Source organism: Bidens hawaiensis, unplaced genomic scaffold (assembly GCF_021521415.1).
Source record: "Bidens hawaiensis isolate Kalapana, Puna unplaced genomic scaffold, B.hawaiensis_p1.1 tig00026600_1, whole genome shotgun sequence".
NCBI classification, from domain to species: Eukaryota; Viridiplantae; Streptophyta; class Magnoliopsida; order Asterales; family Asteraceae; genus Bidens; species Bidens hawaiensis.
The window spans coordinates 119,474-133,731 of NW_027505074.1; the positions used below are offsets into that span (position 1 = coordinate 119,474).

General features: G+C 33.5%; 1 protein-coding gene across 1 annotated transcript; it reads right to left on the bottom strand.

The window, feature by feature from the left end:
- Nucleotides 1-8,085: 8,085 nt before the first annotated feature.
- LOC143610500 (axial regulator YABBY 5-like) lies at nucleotides 8,086-12,310 on the bottom strand. The gene is made up of 7 exons (XM_077084964.1): nucleotides 11,900-12,310; nucleotides 11,630-11,785; nucleotides 11,314-11,434; nucleotides 9,657-9,705; nucleotides 9,489-9,564; nucleotides 8,439-8,519; nucleotides 8,086-8,297 (listed from the first exon to the last, which is right to left on the bottom strand). The coding sequence occupies exons 1-7, from the start codon at nucleotides 12,035-12,037 to the stop codon at nucleotides 8,229-8,231; spliced, it is 690 nt and encodes a 229-aa protein (XP_076941079.1). The 5' UTR covers nucleotides 12,038-12,310; the 3' UTR covers nucleotides 8,086-8,228.
- Nucleotides 12,311-14,258: the final 1,948 nt, after the last annotated feature.

The following is a 14,258-nucleotide window of genomic DNA, read 5'->3' on the forward strand; positions in this document are numbered from 1 at the left end:
GCTATTGATAGAACAAATCTATAAAATTTATCATTCATAAATCATTTGTTTGATACGTATAGTTAAAGATAATGTCTTTTTTTTGAACGACGACTTTCTTAACGATGCAGGATCGTCGCAGCTTCCATACGGAAGCTCTAACCGCCTCACTCGGGCCAAGACTATGTTGTCTTAACCGGGCCCACGCTTGACATCCGAGTTTGGCTAGGCGTTCCCCGAGAAAATTTCAGGCCACCTGCCACTTGACAGATGTTGTACCAACTACCAAGGGGGAAACCCTTTGCAACTAATACACCCTAGAAAACTCGGGCGGCCCTCCGGTTCGAACCTGTGACCTCAATGGAGGGCAGAGAACTAACCATCATTGTGCCTGGCCACTAGGGGAGACCCAGTGGTTAGTTAAAGATAATGTCTAAACTTGATTTGTTAACATTCGTGTCTGATACAATGTATTGTTCATGTTGGTGTAGTTTGTGACCGTTGCTATGCAATTCGGATATCGTTGGCGAACTTGGACATAGGCGTACTTGTGTTAAGTTCACTTGATGGCCCAAGCCCAACGAACTTGATATATATACACACACACACACACACACACACACTAGTTTTTATCCCTGTATTACGGGGTTGTTTTATATTAATTGTTTATAATATTTATTTATTTTTTGAATTTTTATTGTATGAAAGTTAATAATATACTTATGGTTTGATGATGAATTGTTTCACAAATAAATGTCATGTTATAACCCGGTTTAAAAGCTATATGGGTTTGATGAGACCCAAGACCCGTTTATTTTTTTTACTATAAAATTAATTTTTTAATTATAAATTATATATATATATATATATATATTTAAATAATCATCATCATCATCATCGTACTCAGTATATCCCACCAATAGCAATGCTATGGTAGGGTCTGAGGAGGGTAAGATGTAGACAGCCTTACCTCTATCCCATAGGGATAGAGAGGCTGCTTCCAGTGAGACACCCGGCTCGATAGTAGTTTTGCATCAAGCCTTGGACATAAGGCACATAGCACTCAATCATCGGGACACCGGCTGATTGGTGCATGTGCCCTTGTCTTTCGGCTATCAACGCCACCACATGATGCCTGATTAACCTTCCGCCACTTTTAACGTTATTTTCATGAGATTAATAAAATAACGTCAAAATTAGTGCAATTTTACTTTGGCTCACCCGAGGGTTATATATATTTAACTAAATCAGATATTAATTTTTAATATATCCCTACTCTATAAGATTTTTATATCAAATATTTGATGAGATTAGTTTTTAATTTAATGAGATGTTATAACTCGTTTAAAAATATATGAGTTTGATAAGACCCATACTTGTGAATTCGGGTCAAATGCATTAGAAGTCTCCATTTAAAAATCAAGCAAATCTGGTGACTCCAAAAAAAGTGGAAGCGACCATATCGTGACATGTAGGATTTTTATGGTTTCGTTTATATTTATTATATAGATATAGATATGTGTGTGTGTGTGTTATGTTTACAGTTTCGGTTGGTTGTTCAGCTATTTAATCGTCATGAAAGATACAAATAGGGCTAGTTTCGTGTAACATTTCGAAAATATCCATACCAATTTTGACAATTTTGAAAGTTGAGGGACCAGTTTGTCATGTAGCTAAAATAAAAATATAGGAAATCGGTATATGGCTAATTACTAATCGAATGGAATGACACATGTCTGATTACTAATAGAACACGAAATTACACGTTTCATCACAAGATGATACATGGCGAATGGTGGTGAACGACGATCCAACCGGGGTGTGAGCAGATGGCTATAATAGTGGTCATAAGCTTTCTCATTTGTGGCACCCCAAACACCAAACCACTCTCACTTTCTTGAAGTCCGCTCTATCCCGACGCCACTTCGGAGTTTCGACGTTTCATACCCCGACACCGTATGTGTAATCGAAGTGCTACTCGTTCATGCTTTAGTGTTATACTCGTTTTAAGATAAAAGTTATGCTTCATTATTTCAATACATAGCTTAGACCCTAGTCAAAGGTATAACATAAACTTTGGAAAGTTTTTATAGATATATTTAAGCTTTTCATATATAGGGTTACAAAAAATAAATGTTTCTTTATTATTAAGAAACGTAAAGTTGTACATACAAAGATTCTAAATGAAGAAACATTATTCTTTTTGTATACAAGATATTTATAAATAACTAAACAGAAAAACATAATGTGCATGTATATATTAGTTGGAAGGGTGACAACACCAGTAATCGAGTCTGTTGTCTTAGAAAAGTAATTCGTATATAACCAATTAACTGCGGGGCCTGTTTACTTTCTAGAAGAGCTTGATGAGAGTTTTCGAAACTATTAGGCCAAAGAATGTCACACCAAACGTCATGCGGACCAAAAGATTTAAGTAAACTTTCCGAATAAAAGTGATTATTATATCAAAACAAATGTTTATCAAGGTTAAATCTATAAATCGGTTTAAAGCTATAAATCAGACTAATGGTCTAAAGCTAGATCATTCGATCGAGCTATGTTATTAAACTATTACTCTTAAAGTATAGGCTCAATGTAATCATTCATCAAATACAGAGAAGTTGTTAATTGAACAACTCATCAAAAGATGAATACACCCAACTCTTGTAAACTATTTAATTAAGTTATTTACATAAATGCAAAAGTTTATATGGGATTACGAATCCCTAAAACTTTAATAGTTAGTGGCTCTTAGTCTAGGTATATGTGCGTCTAGATCCATTCATATGTGGTCAGAGGGTGGGCATACCCAGCCATGCTTAGCATCATGTCCCTACTCATTGAGCCAGACTATAGGGCCGTTAGGACTTGACTATTTGATATATTTGGTGCGCTGGTCTACATGGCCGCTTATTTGTTACGAGTGAAGCTAAATGTTTATCTAAATGGTTTAGCGACAGCGTACTCACTAGCAATCGTCGTTGATGTATTTTATAAACTGCTTTAGAGGTAATCGGTAGAAATGTGTAGTAGAAGATGGAGAATATAATTGTTAGATGCATCTAATGACTCGTTTTGGTTTTATATATGTAAAGATACCTATACTCACAAAATACACTATTCATAACATGGGTCAATTAAATGCGGCCACATGGAAGCCTTTATTTTTTTTATGAAAAAAACCTCTTTCGTCACTTTAATCCCTCTACTTTAATAATAACATGTTTGGCCCCTCTATTTTAATAAACTTTTAATTCTTTCTTTTTTTTTAACCTTTGCTAATCCCTCAACCTTGCCAAAGTTTTCAAAATTCCTTTGTTTTCCTTTTTAACTTTACTAATACTTGTTTAATCCCTTTACTTTGATACGGTTTAATCAACACAACTAGTCTCAACTTTGCTAATAAATTGTTTAGTTCCTGACTTTGATAAAATTTTCAAATTCCTTTGTTTTTCTTTTTTTAACTTTACTAATATACACATTAATTCTGTAGCGTCATTTTTAAACCGCCAGGCTCATACGTCGGTTACCTTTGAATGTTTTTTCCAATGGTTCTACGTTATCTCTTTCAGTTGGTATACCGAGTTCCAGTACTGAACTGATAATTAAATTCTCGGTGCAACGTGCAAGGTTAAATTACTAGTATATATATAACGATAACATTAAAAGCTTGTAGCCTAGGTGTATCAAAAAGTATAGCAAATGTGTTTATCTACGAATTATTTTATGGATCAAGAAGTGTAGTAAGGTATTTCTCTCCAAATGGCTGAATGTTCTACTCCTATGATGGACATTATCATTGATCTTGGAGTAGGTTTAGTAAGTGTGTAAGTTAGCCATTAAATTTATGTATAAAATACGTTATTTATTACATCATATATGTCACTTTAACGGATAACATCTCACATCAAGCGTTAGGTGAAGATGAACATGGTAGTCACATAGAAAAGTTTGGCCACATAGAATGGTAGTTTGCGTTATTCAAATAATTAGTGATGGTTACACAATTCTAACTATAAACATATTATGTGGTATGGAAGCCATAGCATGTGATTCAAAATTATTCATCCTTAAAACAAAATAACTAATACAATAATAAGATGACATTGCATATGGTGTCCATTAATTGGATTGTCATATCAACTTTGAAACAAATCTAAGTTGCATAACGTGTTCTTTTTAATGGATCAAACGTTATCAATACTGCGGCTGCTAAACTTACCACATCAGTCGACACATGGCTGATGAATTCTCTCTTTTTTTATTTTTTATTTTTTCAATTGATAACAGTCTTTTCATTTAATAGGGATGAGCGTTACATCGAAAAGGAAGGTAAATCGGCAACAAATTGTGCCAACAACCCTTTTTGAATAGCAAAATTTAGTCGTTTAAAAATAGCATTCATAGATTGTGAGGTCATTACATTACTATCCAATACCTGTTGGACACAAGTATGTTCTTTGTGCAAAATTTCATAGGTTCAAGTCTCCTCGGTAAATGATTTATTAAAGTTCATTCCTCTTTTATCAATTCCACTTAAGCAAAAAAATCTTTTGAATGGAGTCTTCTTACAACGTTATGGTGCATTTGGCATTCAAGAAATGACAGAATTCTAACAATTTCTTGTCTAAAATGGATTGTTGAAGAATGAAGTGAAGTGAAGTGAAGGTGTTGGGGCTTGCAAGAAAAAGGGATGATCTTTTGATGTTTTAAGATATTAATATTGCATTTCACCAAGTATTTGATATTTGTAATTGTTTCTTTTGTTTTTTATTAACATTTTCTCTTATTTTTTTAAACGTTTATATAAATGTTTTTTTACTTTCTTTTTAATAAAAAGGCCGGAGTCATAAAAATTAATTATTGACGTTTTGCATGTTTTTTTTATCACGATTTGTTTAGACATTTAAAAATTTATTTTTGAGTGTTTTTTTCCCTTCGATATAGCGTATATAAGTATCATACCGGTACCCTAACGAACCGATACCTACTGGATTCCCTACACGTCCCCTACTAAAACACGCGGGTTTAAAAGCACAATTTTTTGTTATTTTTTTATTAAAAGCACAATTGTTTTTATCATTCTATATATTTGAAACACATTGAGGTAAATTAATTTGGAAGTTATCTTAAAATTCTGTGTGTTTTTGAATTTCGGAATCTAATTATATTTTTTATTTGAATTTCGGAATCTTAAAATTCTGGTTGGATCATTGGATCTGGCCTTTGGACTTGGTAGCTGGTGGTAGTTTGGTTTGGTCTAGCACTGACTCAAGCAGTCAAGCCCATGTCTGACCCACAAGGGCCAAGGCTCATTGCTCCTCTAGCCCAACTATCCGCCCAACTTGTTTTAATCCATTTTGATTTATTTACATTAATTTGAGTATTTCATGTAAGTAAATTAACATTTACATTTCAATTTTTATAGAGCCTGTTTAATTTTACAAAATTATATTATGACTTCAATACTGTTATATACGGAGTAACTTGTATTGATATTATTTAAAGTAATCGTTGACTTATAATTAACGGTGTAAGAGCAAATAAGTTACTCCGTATTTAATATAGCTAGAGATAGGGAAATATGCACTTGTCCCAATGAATTTAATATATATATGTGTAAAACACGATCTTAATCAAATTTGACAATTTATTTACTTATGAAATGAATGTAAAGCTAGATCAAGCATTTTTCTTTTTAATTATATGAAGATATATAATTTTTTTTAGATCTTATACATATGTCGAATCTAGATACAAAGAATATCCAATAGTTAAGTTGAATAGAAGACGATGTGTCGGTGCATCCGATTAAACAACCAAAATCATGATCAAGAAACTTAATTTGCCAAGAAACAACATTCAAACATTCACATATGAAAACACGCAAACTACTACGTACGCAAAGTATTTCGAATCATTAACTATTTACCTTAGCTTATTGCAATCTCCGATTAAGTTATTTACAAAGTGACCAAGTAGCCCTAACGATTTTGGTTTCACCTTATGGCCGTTTTAAGTGTTTTCAAACAACCGTTTTAAAAGTGGCATGTGATTAGACAATTTTGTATCCTCTTATCTCTTTGGATCCGAAATTCCAAATCGAGATTATGCCAACAATTTTGTCATTCCTATCATTCGACATACGAACAGTTGGCTATCTGAATTGCGTGTCCATCATCACTAATGAGTAATGGCGTTACATGATTCATAATATTGCCTACATGCATTCGAAATATAAGAAATTGTGAAACACACGCGACAATAATTAATACTTCAAATCTTTGTTTCTTCGATAACTTCTAAAAAGATGTTTTAAATCCGCAAAAGAGAAAATGACACCATGCTTAACATGTTGGAATAGATATTGGCGAAAAATCAAATTCTCGGGTGTTCTTTTTCAAGCTTTATTAAGTAATCTTTTTCAGGAATTTACTTTATGGTGGGGGAGAAAAGAAAAGAGCTTTCAGAAAAATTCTTGTGTGCTATAATCTAGATAAAAGTTGTTGAAGCAAATTAAGTAATTCGTTATGTAACTCTTAGTACAACTCATGTTCATACTTCATAATAATAACCAACACCTATTTTCGCTTATATAAAATCATATGTATTAGCTATAAGTCTGTTTTAGCCGACACGACAATGTAGAGAGCTCCTGGGGTGAAATACCGACACAACTTGGTTAGGGGCGTTCGTTTTGACATATTTATCTATGTCGGGATCACTACTAGAAAAAGAGATGTTTTTCTACAATCGAATTGTAGGAAATTTGTTGGAAAAAATAAGTTTCAAACAATTTTCTAACAAAAAAAGTTGTTGGAAAAACACATGCTTGAAAATCGTTTTCAACAGTTTTCCAACTTTTTTTACGAAATTGCTACAAAACATGTGGTTGTAAACTTCCTACAACTTTCCTACAAAAACTATTCATAATGTTTATTAGATAATATTGTAGCAAAGTTTGAGCTTTGTTGGAATTCTGTTGGAACTACTTGTAGGAAATTTGTAGGAAGTTTTTGTGAGAAAATGACTTGTTTTCTAGTAATGGATATCAATTAAAATGAAGAACCTGTAAATTTCTTGACTGGCCGTTGGAAAGAAGATCAATACTCAGACCAACATACATCTTGGTATTTTGATGGATGGAAGAGAAACATGTATGTGTGGACCTAACAAGGGTTTTGCCGTCTTGTATGCTTGGGGGTAGTGGTTTCATGGTTAGTATGCCGTTCTAAAAGCTACTTCATGCAAAGTGACGGAATACGAGAAGCGTGTCTTGATAACTAACATGTGTTTTTATCTTTTAAATTCTTATACTTTTGGTTTCCTCGACCTTGAAATGGTGAAGCTACTTATCTGATTTCAACAGGTTATGTTTAATTAGTTATGACTCCAAGATTCATCAATGTAATTTTGAAAACACTTGGTTTGGAAATTTAAAAATAACAGCCTTCGCTTTCCATATGTAATGGTGATGTTTAAACTGTAATATTACATCCTTTATAAAAAACTTGGTCACGACATTATTCCAAGTTATCACCAGTAACAATGAGGTGTGTGTACGTATATTGGATAAAATACAAATAGATATTAGGGGTGTAGAAGAGAAAGACGCGGTGACAATCTAATAATTACTCTTAACAAAATAATTAGACTACTACACTAAATTATACAAGTAGCTCATAGTATTACGCCAAAGATTACAACTTCCGTAATAATTATTACGCTAGTTCAAATTGTTGTAGCATAATTATGCTATTTACGAAAATGCCACGACGTGTATTTTGCTTCACTTTGTACTCGACCCGACAATATATGTGTGTGTATAGAAAATTGTTCAAATAAAAAGAACTTGTTTCCTAGGAATAGTAAGAACCAATAGATATTTGACATTTGGCATTAAACTTATGGTGAAAAAATAATTCTAGGAAATTATGACACTTTTTATTAATTTCAAATCTTAACAATTGATTGATATGATTCAATTGCTATGATTTATTCTTAGTTTTTTTAAGAAACTACTTATTTTTAGGATAACCCTCCCATATATATATATATATATATATATATATATATATATAGAGAGAGAGAGAGAGAGAGAGAGAGAGAGAGAGAGAGGGAGATAGATTTGAAGCATAAAGGAGTGTGATATTGGAAACAGTTTGCTACATTAAAATTTGAAGGTACAAAGGTAGATAAGCAGCTTCTTATGCTGATAAAGCTAATTAATTAAGTTGGGATAAGGGTAACTAGTAAGGAGAGACGCCCACATTTGCAGAAGCAAAGAAACCATCTTTCATGAAACCACCATCAGTGTCCTACACGCACAAATGAAAAAAAAATATTTCAAAAATGATATTAATAATGTTTCTTGTAAAGAAAATCATTTATTTTGTTTTTCAAGAGCCATGGGAATGTGAGATCATATAATAGAGAAATGATATATATCAACAGTGTACCTGTTGGCGCATGCTGCTCTTGTTCACAGCACTCATCTGATCAGGCATCAGACCAAAGTGAATGTGTGGAAAGTGGGCCCACTGTTGGATCAAAACAATTAGATCACACATTTAAATACTAAAACATAAATATACCTTTCTGTTTACATTATTTACGCTTTTTGTATTTTTTTTAAAACAAATAAGCATGAAACCCTATTTTTTAATTCTTGCAAATTACTTAATTGCATGGTTAGTAATCAACTAATCATGCTTTATAATGATGCATGCAGTCGATATCGTTGATATATCAGTGATATATTGGTTATCGGTCCTTGACGATATATAAATTAGAATATCGGTTCAGAATATCGGTATTGATAATATCAATGATATTAACCGATATTTGACCAATATTGGACTACTATTTGACCAATATATCACTGATACTCCCGATATTAGTGTTTAAGTCTTAATGATCAACTTTTAGTGTTCAATGTTAATGTTTTAAGTCTGAATTAATTTTTACTTTGCTACGATTGTTAGTGTTTTGCAATTTACAAAAGGTTAATTTGTTCATGGTAGGAGATTATATTGAATTATTAGTGTTAAATTGCTATAGATATGAATTTTACATGATATTAAAATTCATAAAAAAACCACCGATATCTCACTGCGATAACCGATATCTTAGATATCGGTCTTTGACCAATATCCGATATATTTCCGCATTACCTGCTTAGAATTAATGCATACATCTATAAGCATGCATTGTGTTTATCCTTTATTGAAGCAAAATGAAAAAATAAAATCTGGAATTGTATTTTTTTTTTGTTGGTAATTTCATATATAACCCCCAAAATATCGTATGTATTCAAAACAATATCGTATATGCCCTTCTAAACGAGTTAAAGTTGGGTGTATATATGATATTCATTTAGTCTCATTGGGTATATATGGTATTTTCAATGTTTGTAAGCGTATATATAAAACTGTTCCTATATTTTAATGCAAACCCTACGTGTTTACGAATAATAGGCACCGCCAAATACTAAGGAGGAGAGACGTTACATTCTTAGCAGCAGCGCTGAAGGCTTCTCGATGACTAATGTCTGGATTCCCAGCTTTGATCCTTTGAATCTCTTCCCTGCATTATATTCATAATATTATCTGCATTATATCATTGAAAATGGATGGTTCTAGATCAAGTAAAAAAGAAAAGAGATTTTGAAAGCTGACTTGATGAACCGATTGTAGGCAGAGGGGACTCTTTGTCTCTTCTCCGGAGCTGACATCAACAAAAACAAACCCCATCAAATTTCACTTTTGTTTGACTGTGTCTGTGTGTGCCTTCCATCCTCTTCTTTCTTGTGTTTTGTCATTTTTTAATAATTGAACAAAAATATAAGGAATGATAGGGTATCTATACTGTCACCTCATCCATCCTTTCTTATTTTCATACAAACTATCAATGTCATATCTGTTCAAATTGTGTGCATTCCCTCATTTAATGAACTTAATAAATAACTCTTATATATATACTTCACTTATATAAAATATCATGTGTAAAAGAATGATAATATACAAACAAAAGAAATCAAATATATTACAGATTAGTTTTAGTTGAGTTTTGAGTTTCTGGGATTATATGATAATGAATACAATTATGTTACAATAAAAAAATGAAAGATAAAAACTTTGCTATACTAGGCTTATGATCATAAATGGTATTTTAAAACATTGTATATATTTTAGGTCAAAAAATAGTACAGTACAATATATATTATTTAGAGGTGGTCGAATCAGGGTGAAATATTTTATCTTTTAGCAAATAAATAATAAATGTTAAAATAGTGCAATGTATGTATTTTATGCGTAGATCTATTATCTATAATCTCTAAGTTAAAACTTAGCTGAATTTGTAGATGTCATTTCTACATACTCAGTAAAAAAGAGAGAATAATTAGACCATTTTCAATATTTTTAATGGGAGAAATCCACAACCGTGGTTATGAATAAGTGAAGGGATATTTGATTTATGTCATATTAGTTCAAAATTCTCCAAAAAAATAAGTTAAATGATTAGTGTTTGTGTGTGTTAGAGAGAGAGAGAGAGAGAGAGAGAGAGAGAGATCATAAGCTTTTGATTTTAAACATGATCAAGGAGCATGGAAAATGAAGGAATAGAAGTTTTTATTAGTCCCTTTGAACATCAGTAATTTATGATCAAACAACTTATACATGTACCTCACTAAAACTTTCTAAAGAAAGAGATCCATAATTAAGTAATCATTAATCATAACCATATTGGATACTTTTCACAAGTGCTATATTCAAAAGAGAACTCATGTCCAAAATAACTAGTTCTTTAAAGGTATACATATATTACTATCTTCTAAGATTTTGTAAGCTCTGTTTTAAAAACCAACAAGAATAAAAGGTTCCAAAAAAATAAGAATATGGGTTAATTATATATCTTTTCGGTCTATTTGCAAGAGATTGTGGTGTCACAAAAACGTTTAATACCCTCCACTTTCTGGTTATGGATTTAATTTAGATAATTAGTGAAACACTTAATTAGTATGTAAAGTATGATCTGAACATTTAACAACTAACACCAATAGGCTTTTGTCCAAAAGTGAAGAATTTTTGTTTCTTAGCTTCAAAGATTTTCAATTTAATTTTACCAAGTGAATTATAGTTTTGCCAAATGTTTTGTTTGAATTGACACAAATTTTATCACTTCTAATATTGATAACACTGAAAAGAAATTTTCTAAACTTATCATGTTAACAATATTCGCTTTCATTCTTGATCATCATCAGTATATAGTTTTCTTATAAAATTTATTATAAGAAAAGAAAAGTAACATGTGATCAAAAGAAATTTGACTTACGTCTATTAGTCACAGGAGGCTTTGGAATCTCTCTAAATCCTCCTCTTGTAGTCAGCGAATAATCATTCGGGTAATTCTGATTGGTCAGAAAGTTAGCACTCACATTTGAAATTTGATCATCCTGTAAAAAACATTAAACATTTAGATTACTTCTACCAATACTATTAATGGTTACAAAAATCACGTCTAGTCGCTGAGTACTAGAGTACTCCCTACTAGGAAATACACACAACTCCCAACGACCTAAAAGCGTCTAACGACTTTTGCAACCATGATTGATACACATTTACAAGCTAAAATCTTGAAGAAAGATTACCAAGTGTGTGTGAGTAGAAGGAGCAAAGAAATTATTGTGACCAAAAGGAAACTGGTTCACTGAAGGTGGCAGCACCATGTTCATAGGCAGGAGGCTAGTGCAGTGACCACACCGGACAGTTACTGTCTTGTACAAGCTGGTGCAAGGAACACTCACCTGAAGTAGTATTTCATGAAGCCGGTTAAAACAACAACAATAATAAGAATAATAATAATAATAAAACCCTAGTTGAAAAGAGGTTAGAGATAGAGGATGTATGTATATATATACAGCAAGGACAGTATCACAGTGGGTGCAATGAACATAGTAGAGTTGATCAGAGCATGAAGGAGGTGGTGATGGTGGAGGTGGGAAGTGGTGGAGGAGCTGAGATACGGTGGGAGAGGTGGTGGAGGAAGAGATGGACATGTTTTTGGTTTGGTGTGTTTGGAAATTTATGTGGGGTGTGATGTGATATGATTGATTGATTGATGTGAGTTGAGTTGATTGATAGTTGTGAATTGACAGATTAACAACAACCTTGGATCTGCTTTTGGGGTCTCATGAGTTAAGTTGAGCAAGAAAGGGGGAGCAGATAAGAGGTAAAGAGGAGTGGTGTGCAGTAGAGAGAGAAATTATATAAGGCCACAACTGTCAATTTGCCTTTTCTTTTGGGTTCTTATTGCAAATAGTGGGTTGGGTATATGTACCATGCATGGGTTGGTTGCATGTTATGTATACTCTACATTCTTTCTTGGCTTTTTCTCGATTGACAATGTATATAATCAGGGATGGACCCACATAGTAACAATCGGTGTTCTAAGAAACCAATATTTTTTAAAAAAGTTTTAGAAACGATATAATAAATTTTTGAAGGACCTCATAAAAATTAGTACTTAGACTCATACTCATATTACCATTCTAGTCTGATGGAGACTACCTTGCTTCACCAATCGAAAGACGCGAGTTCAAGCCTTGGCATGCTCTGTTTTTTATGTTTTTCGATTTTTTAATTTACTCATTATTAGTTTTGGTTTTAGCTTATCCAAACTTCATCAGGCATACAACGACAGAACAATTAACATATTCCACCACACACATCTCAAACCTACTGTACAGCCTTAACTGTAGGTTCTAAGAGCAGATCAAAAAAACAAAGTTCTTGGATCAATCTCCTTGTAGGCTATCGGAAATCACTTACAAAACCGAGATCTCGGATCTTGTTGGTGTTGGTTATTACCCGGAATGGTAAGAAAGAGAGAGGGTGTAGGGAGAGTTGGTAGGATAATAAGATTATGTGTTTTCAAAAGGATGTTTCTAGTATGTGCATGCTTCGCCTTATATAGGTGAAGGCATGTCATGCTAGGCTTTCATTATATCGGCCCAATGTGCTTTAAATACATGGACTCGGACCCAAACATATATTAATGAAACCGTAAGCTAGCAAATTAGATTGTGAATAGAATAAACAAATACAAAAGACTATTAAACAAAACGGGCCTTACAATCTCTCTCTAGTATTTAGTATTTGTTCTGGTAGGTTCTATATTCAGCTGGTCTCGTAGTCGAAGCCTTCGTCATTTTCATATAGGTGATTGTTAATAAGAGAATGAACAAACTTGTTGAACTTCTCAACTATCATGTCGGTGTTGTACCGACAAACATCTTTGACTATGGCTAACGGAGAGTTGTACAACTTCAACAAGTCTTCTTTGCTGAGGACGGCCAGCTCATGCTCGTCGAATAAACAAAGAAAGTGCACGCATATGCAGTGAATTTCCCCTGTGTTGTTTTCGAATTCACAACAAATGAAGGCATGGAACAAGTTGGGCAGAAATGGTTCTCCATGATAAATGGGTCGCCCATCCTTGTGAGTCTTGTACCTCCAACCCTTCCCTTTCTTTCCAGAGATTGGATCAATCTCATTCGGTTAAGATACGACTTACCTTAGTTGAGCTTGAAGTTAGGGTAGTTGTTCTTCCACTCTTGGCTCAAAAGTTTCATAAACCATCCATTCATCTCCTTCTCACTTGCACCCTTACCTACGAATCGTATGAAGTACTTCATGTCGAGCTCAGACAACGTATGCATATCGGTGTAATACATGTAAGTCAGGTCCCCATTGCCACGTCGGATTGCCCACGTCTTGCTTGTCGTGTGACACTTACAATAAAGAATTGGCGAGTCGTCGAGATAAGGGTAGAAACGGTATCTGGGACTAGCAAGTAGCAACCCTAGTGATGTAGCGTCTCCTCTTCTTTCCTCGTCTTGACGGTTGAGAAGACTCACCACCAGTCGCGGGAAGAGCCATCACAACAACTGGCTCCTGAACTTGATCCGTCGTATCACCATGAACTGTAGTGTCCAGATTTGGTTAATAATTTATTTCGCCGTTAGTTTCCACGGCTTCTTGAGCTGGAGACGAAGTACATACACGAGTAGCAACATTAAAAATAGAGGCAATTTATTACTCCAATGCAGCGTCAGCGTCTCTTATTTTCTTAGCAGGATCAACAAATTGGGTCTCCAATCTCGGCATGCCAGATTGTGAAGTAGGCTGATCCACTGCACCACTGCCGCCACTAGTACCATTAGCACCATTACCGCCACCGTGCGGTTCATCAAAACTATCATGAGATCATCCTCATTA